We start from the raw sequence: 7,514 nt of genomic DNA, 5'->3' as shown, positions 1-7,514 counted from the left end.
TTTTTTTAATTATTTACTTTTGGTTCCATGCTTTTGTTATTTGAATAGAATTAGTTTTCAAAAAATCATCTACTTTACTATCTTATGAAAGAATAAAAATAAGCTAAAGAAAAATTACCTATTTATATAATTAAATTAATATGATTATGTGTTAAACCCCGTCAGACACATATATCAAAGTGAAAATTTTCTTCAAAATTATTTCTTATACAAATTTTGATAGTGAAAAATGTATTTGAATGTATGCTCTAATACTAATGAAGATGTTTTATTTGTGATTTAATTAATTATTCATATGTTTGAAAATTTTATCTAGACCAAAAGTGTATAAAAATGTTAATTTTAAGTTTATTGATGTTTTTCACACCGCGCAGGGTAATATTATTAGTAATTCTATAAGGTAAATTAAAAAGAAAAAATGAGGCACGTGGGGACATGGAGGGTACTACTATACAGAGATGTTTAGAATATAGATTATTCAATTTTAATGAAGGAATCACAAGGTCAATGAAAATGTCTCATTTGGTACATACACCCCAGGCTGGGCGTAGAATTGTTGAAAGATATGAACGATGCCAAGGAATCCTCTTCTTCAGAGTGTAATTGCTCTACTGAATTTCAGAATTCACAACAAATGGATTGGGTAAATATCAATTCTTTTTCAATCTTCCCCTTCATTTATGCTTTTATAGCAATTTGCACATGTAAATTTTGAATCTTTACAAGTTGGGTACTGTTTTAATCAGCTCAGTGTTCAAGATTCTCTAAAGGGACAGCTGATTAATGAAGATGTTTAGTTCTTTTGCATCAGTAGTAATTTTTGCACATGTAAAATTTGAGTCTTTACAAGTTGGCTACTTTTTAAATCAGCCCACGGTTCAAGATTGTCTAAAAATGTAAAGTTTTTGGCTTTAGTAATAATTTTTGCACATGTAAAGTTTGAATCTTTACAAGTTGGGTACTGTTTTACTCAGCTTAGTGTTCAAGATTTTGTAAAGGGGCAACTGATTACTGAAGATGTATTTTTTTTTTTGGCTAAAGTAGTAATATTTACACATGTAAAGTTTGAATCTTTACAAGTTGGGTACTGTTTTAATCAGCTCAGGGTTCAAGATTCTCTAAAAGGGCAACTGATTACTGAAGATGATTTCAAATGGAGATTACCCGCAAGAGAAAAAGAAGGGAGCTGTGAAATACTGAAGTATGTTGGTGGGGTTGACTTAAGTTTCTCAAAAGATGATTCAACTATTGCCTGTGGCACCCTTGTTGTGTTGGATTTGCAGACTCACAAAGTTGTTTATGAAGATTCTTCTATTGTTAGACTTCAAATCCCATATGTTCCTGGTTTCCTTGCTTTCAGAGAGGTCTTGTACATATACTCATAAGTGATTATATTCCATCCGCCCCAATTTGTTTGACATTATTTCCCTTTTTGTTCGCCAAAAAAATTAGCAACTTTTCTATATTTAGAAGCTAGTTAATGTTACATTCACATATTGTGGTTCACATTACTTGTTTGAGGTTCCACTGGATGTAAAAACAATTGTTTGGTATCCATATTCTGCTTATGTGTTTAAAGTTCCAATATTTCTTATTAAACTCGTGTACAGTCAAACAATGTCAAACAAATTGGAACGAGGTAATATGCTTCGTTGATGTCTATTTCTGCAGTCCCTTATCATTTTGCGACAACTTTGAAACATATAATGATGATTTTCATGGAAATTGTTTAAAATAAGAAAATGATTAGATTTGGCAGGATGTTGTTTCTATGTTTCATGAGAGATTAATCTTTTTCGATATCTAACTTATGTAAATTATAATTTTTCTTAACATTCTTGTGTAATGTGAACTGACTTGGCATATTTATCCAACTAATTCTTTTAGGCTCCTGTACTCCTGAAGCTTTTGGATAAAATGAAGAACAATGGTCATCCTTTTTACCCCCAGGTATTTGATTAGAAATTTCTTCCTTTGTTACCCCTCTCCTTGCTTATTTCTCATTCTGCAAATGGTGGACAACTGTTCTAAAGTCTATATACTGACTCGAATCAGCTAAATGTTATGATACAAGTGTTATTTTTCACATTGATTGCTTACTCTAAGTATGTTATTTATCCAGTAAATAGAAACTTTAGAGCTATATATATTTCTCTTCAAGAAAGACATTGTTTTGGATTTGGTCAGGTTAAACCAAATCTGCACCTTCCTTGCACCCTCAGAACTCTTCTCCACACCCAACCTGCTCCTGGTTATAGACAGGAATTCCAATATCAACCTCTAATGAGATAGAGGAAGGAAAAAAAAAAAAAAAGCTAAGAGGAATTACCTGCTAATCACTAATCAGTAGTGTAGAAGATTTCGTTCCCAACCTGGAGGACGTCGAGTTCTACAAACAAGAGCCTCGTGGTTCCAATTTAAATCAACTAATGGGCAGCATAAGAGGGCTAAAAACATATATACAAGTGCCGAGTAGTAGTTTACTTAATTACTTAAGGGGAAATTTTGTCATTTAACTTAGATTTCCAATGCATACACAGCCAGGAAAGGGTTTATGCTACAAGATGTGTTGCCTATTGGTAATTCTAATTCTATCTCCTCCCTTCCTCCTCTTGATTACTTAGTCCCGACATAGGTTCAATGTACGTTATTGAGTTGGATAGGATTCTGCCTTTGACATGTTGTGATGAAGCTAAGATCTTATGCCTTTCCCGCATCTGAATTATAAGAGAGTCGGTAGAAAGTTGTCACTCCAGAAAATGCGAAAAGAATGAAACAAAGCTAAAAGAGATAACTTTTTCATTGTATGAATGGAAAGAGACCTAAAGTTAAAAGAAAGCTAGGAGTTTGGATTTCCTTCAAATCCTTCAACCTCTTTGGAATCAGAATTCTGAGAAAGTATTTTGCCAGCATAAAAAAGTTCTCAGCATTCTTGCAAACTAAACGAAACAGCAGGAGAGTTTACTCCTTATTCCCCCAAAAGAAAAAAACAGGAGAGTTTACTTTCCCCCACTTTTGGTTTTGTAATTTCTTGTATGTCTAATTTGCTGTTGCTGAAAGATACAGTTGCTATGCTTCGATTTTCATTATTCTTGGCTAACAGTTCGTTCATGCTTTGAATTAAGAATCCTGTGGTTATCTTTCAGAGTTTCACTCTTCTTTCATTTAATTTGAATAATGAATATTCATGCTCTTCCTTCCACCCTCAATGGTAAAACTTTTGACAGTAATGATGAGATCTAGGATGTAGTGGTACTACAGCTTCCTGATCCCTTACTCCCACACCACCGGGCGTTGTTCTGTTGAGCTGGCTATTCTAAAAGTTAATGCCTGACATCTATTTAATGCTTATGTTCACAGCTGCTGATAGTTGATGGCAATGGATTGCTTCATCCTCGAGGCAAGTTCTTTTGCTATCTGAAGCTGGAAAAAAAGAGAATCCTAAGTGTATCAGATTATTTATGAATTATGACTCATCATTAGAAGATACCATGCTTGCTCCATTTTTTGTGTATAAGGTACTCTGCAACATAAAGAGATCATCCATCATCGTGATCATATCTGGCATCCTATTCTTCAACTTTGCATTTTATACTCAAACAGTCAAACTTGTGTCATAATCCAAACAGTTACTAACTTTTATTCTTAAAACCCATTTTAAGAGAAATATCGGCTTGCTTAGTTAATTTTATTCACACGGAAGCTGAGTTTCCCATATCTCTGTACCCTTTTTTCTATTTTATAGCCTCTTAACGCATATTGGCTAGTTTTCCTCAGATAATAAATCAGGAAATGATTATTATCTTTAGATATTTCTGTATTTTCGATCTCCATTTTTATATGTGTGTGGCTAATGCATTCTTCAAAACAAAAGAGACTTGGAAATTAATTTGTTCTCAACCTAATGTGATACTGTAACTGTTTACCTGATTCAAAAAGTACATACTGTAACTGTCTTGATCATTCTTTAAGACTTTCAGTCACATGGAGATCCATGCACTAAATTTGCGGCACTAAGTTGAGTCTGATATTCGTGTTATCAGAAGGAGATGATTAATGAAATCATAATCATCTTGATCCTGGTGATGATTTGAATGGATTTAAAAGGCAGTCACATGCTAGTGCTAAGAGTACTTTTTTAGGTAAATGAAAGCTGAGTAAGGGATTAGATGCATTTTCCAGATAAGAATTCGAATTATAGTTCATAGTGTTGTTTCTGGCAAGTTGCAATCTTATGTAAGAAAGGGTATAGAAACTAAGGATACCTGCCCATCTTTTATACATGTAGTACATAAGATATGCACAAGACAAACCATAACTTGATTAAGAAAGTCACTCAAGTGTCCATAAAGATGGTAAAACTGCATATGTACTCCCATGTTTCAAAAAGGAATTTAAGTAGTTTGCCGCCTGAATCTAATTAACAAGGTCTGTACTGTTTCAACCCCAAGCTCTGCCATCGCTTTGCAAAGATATTTCAGCTTTAGTCATCGGCTTGCATGGTATAATTTTAAATTCAGCTCTTGTTTGATGTGTTTGGGTTTTAAACAGTTGTTCATGAAATCTAATAAGAAATAGTGAGTTTGATTTTACTGATTAGTTTATCTGCTATCGGTTTTTGTATCACACTATCACTGACTGTTCTACTTGGGAGATTTGACATATTTGAGTTCATATGGACTTGAATCAACTGGTTTCTAAGTATGAAGAAAGGGATTCCTCCTGTTCTCATTGTTCTACATGCTTTTTCACACTTATTCTTGCTAAAGCCTCTACAACTCCCATTATGTTTTACAGGTTTTGATTTGGCTTGTCACATTGGCGTCTTAGCTGATCTTCCTACTGTTGGTGTGGGAAAGAATGTAAGTTCAAACTTCTTTGTCCACCTGAAGTTTCATACAAGATATGCACAGACTCAATCTACATAGGCTTTTGTTAGTTCCCTTTTCTTGCCCTGGGATTCAGAAATAATCAACTGACATTACTCTATGCGGAATACTGAACTGGAAAAAATACTGTTATTCTGCCCGTTGACTTGTTTATATAATTTTTACTTCTTGTTGATACATAAACTTAGCTCAAAGCTATTACATTATTCTTGTATAATTAGTTGCAACATTTTGGAACTGGTTTATAAATATTTCTTGTTCTTCTTTTCTTTTTCCAGCTGCACCATGTGGACGGTCTTACACAATCTAGGGTAAGAGAACTCCTTCAAGCAGTGGACTCTCCTGAAAATGTCTTGCCCCTAGTTGGGGACTCTGGATGTACCTGGGGAGCGGTAAGGAGGTTGTTAATTTTGTAGTGTAAAATTTTATGTTTCATTATTTTCTAATGAATGCTCCCATGAATCACCCTTCAGAAAAGGTGTGGATTTTGAGGTTCTTTCTAACTAGTAACTACATATTATACCTTATGCTTCCAGTATGCTGTATGGGCTTTCCACATTGATACTCTGTGGCATATTATGTATAATTTTACTACACACAGAACATTATGTTATGCTATCCCATGGGATATGCAAAATACTCTTTTAACCACTAGTTCCAGAAATCACAAAATCAGCTGTATCTTTGGGTTGACTCAATTACTTGTGAGTTTTTTGCTTTAGTATCTATTGTATTTCATCACAAGGTTCAAATTAGGTGTAAGTTGATTAAATCCTATGCAGGCAATGCGATCATCTCAGGGCTCTTTGAAGCCTATATTTATTTCAGTTGGTCACCGAATATCTCTCGCCACTGCCACTGAAATTGTGAGGATGACTTGCAGATTTCGTGTTCCAGAGCCCATCCGGCAGGTAACTATTAGAAGTTATTTGCACAGTTGCTGGTGGTGATGTCTGATTTCTATATGGCTCCGGCCCTGTTTGGCATAAGGAATTAGCATTATCTCTTGTTTAGAACTTCTTTTTTATTTATAAAACTTTTGCCAATTCTTTTTCTTGACACACACGTCTATCAAGTATGGTCCAACAGGTTGAAAATGAGGCCACATGCATTGTAGTTAGCATCGTTTCATCTCTTTCTAATAAAGAGTTGACAGAGACTCAACAGTATTTCTTCAATATGTTCTAATTGGTTTATGGGTTTTGGAATACTAAGATATTTATACTTTATAATTCAATTCTTTTACTTCTGATGTTGTAGGCTGATATAAGATCAAGGGAGCGCCTGCAGAACAATTAATGATTATGTCCATAATCGCTTCTCTATATATTTGGTAGGTTCTGAGTTTGGTGAATTACAATTAGTAATGTTGGTAATATGATTCAAGAGTAATAGGATGTCGAAATATTATAAGAGGTTGAGTTCAAGAGTTGCTGAAATAAATCAAATTCACCCTTTTTCGTGCTTTATTGTTTTCAAGCTGGAAATTTCTGCTACGTTTGACATGGTTGCGGTCAAGGCAAATGAAGGATCAAGGTTTATGTTGTCTTTGCTGTGTGAACAGCAAACTGATAGTGTTTTTTATAGGATGATTGACAACTTCCTGCTTCAAGATCTGTAGATATACTTACTACTTAAATAGTCTTCCGACCACAACCGACCCTCTTTTCCAAACTCCAAGACCTCATTGTAACCTGTCTCAACATGGTCCAGGCAAGCTTAATTTGGTATTTGTGTCACTCAGGGATCGAGGATATTATGCTTCAATTTGGCCAGGATCAAAGTGTCATTTTCTCGGTCCGTCTTCTGTTAGTGTTTTTTCATTCATACCATGGAAAGCTCGACTAAACCAGGAATTGTATAGGAGTAATGAAGAAGAGAGAAGGCAAAGAACATTGGATTCTGTAGGTACAAAACAGAGAGAGAACATTAAATTCTGAGAGAAGAAAAACATTCATACAGCTGCTATTTTCCATTTCATATTTGCTTTAGGATATCAGCATTTTTGTTAGCTTGTATAACTTATGCATGTCAGGCAAAATATGCGCACAAGTTGGCCTGGACACCACGGTATAAAAAATAAATAAATTATAAACTCTGTATGGATTTTCTTAGAACACCAACTCAAATTTTACACGTGCCCGTAATTGTGCTTCCTATGAATTATTTTATTCCAATTTTTAGTCGTGATTAGGATTGTTTATGGTTCAGTTTGGTTCGATTTTTCACCTTAAGCCAAATCAACCATGTCGATTAGAACTGAACCAATGGACAAAGCTATAATCTACTGAAGAACAAGTTGTTTATTTTCACAAAAATGTTTTTTTGGAATTTTTGATTAAGTCGAAGGTTTAGTACCTTCTCCGGATAAAAAAGACGTGTCCAACAAAAGATTTTTTTACTAATGATAATACCATTTTTATTTTTCAATTTATTCATGATCTAGATAGTTCTTTCTGGATATTTTTCGTCTTCTCAGTCTCAATATTTGCACGATAATTGATGCAACAATTGTCACAATAAAACATAAACATCCTTACATTAGACTAATGACACATGAAAAAATGTCTCCCACAGTGCTCAAAATTTTGATAATAATAATAATAAAAAGAGTCACATTTTAAG

At 34.1% G+C, this 7,514-nt stretch overlaps 1 protein-coding gene across 5 annotated transcripts; it reads left to right on the top strand.

Moving 5' to 3' along the window:
• Window positions 1-477: 477 nt before the first annotated feature.
• Window positions 478-6,987, top strand: LOC132604268 (uncharacterized). Of its 5 annotated transcripts, XM_060317701.1 has the most exons (9): window positions 480-643; window positions 1,101-1,364; window positions 1,888-1,950; window positions 3,346-3,400; window positions 4,798-4,862; window positions 5,168-5,281; window positions 5,672-5,800; window positions 6,150-6,222; window positions 6,370-6,987. In XM_060317701.1, exons 1-8 carry the CDS (start codon window positions 566-568, stop codon window positions 6,186-6,188), a joined length of 807 nt encoding a protein of 268 aa, XP_060173684.1. In that variant the 5' UTR covers window positions 480-565; the 3' UTR covers window positions 6,189-6,222; window positions 6,370-6,987. The 5 variants fall into 5 exon arrangements, 4 of the variants coding, with proteins under 4 accessions (XP_060173685.1, XP_060173684.1, XP_060173683.1 ...); XR_009568689.1 differs by having other exon boundaries at window positions 478-643; window positions 5,168-5,289; window positions 6,150-6,987; XM_060317702.1 differs by having other exon boundaries at window positions 478-643; window positions 1,106-1,364; window positions 6,150-6,987.
• The last annotated feature ends 527 nt before the right edge of the window (window positions 6,988-7,514 follow it).

This window comes from Lycium barbarum, chromosome 7 (genome assembly GCF_019175385.1).
Source record: "Lycium barbarum isolate Lr01 chromosome 7, ASM1917538v2, whole genome shotgun sequence".
In the NCBI taxonomy this organism is placed as follows: domain Eukaryota; kingdom Viridiplantae; phylum Streptophyta; class Magnoliopsida; order Solanales; family Solanaceae; genus Lycium; species Lycium barbarum.
Note: the sequence above shows the minus strand (reverse complement) of the source record. Positions and strands in the feature narration are given on the sequence as shown.

What these genes read in the sequence shown, in the direction of transcription:
- LOC132604268 (XM_060317701.1), top strand. Translation starts at nt 566, where the DNA reads ATGAACGATGCCAAGGAATCCTCTTCTTCAGAGTGTAATTGCTCTACT. An exon ending in CTGTTGGTGTGGGAAAGAAT is followed by an intron (nt 4,863 to 5,167) that starts GTAAGTTCAAAC and finishes TTCTTTTTCCAG; the next exon opens with CTGCACCATGTGGACGGTCT. An exon ending in CTGGATGTACCTGGGGAGCG is followed by an intron (nt 5,282 to 5,671) that starts GTAAGGAGGTTG and finishes AATCCTATGCAG; the next exon opens with GCAATGCGATCATCTCAGGG.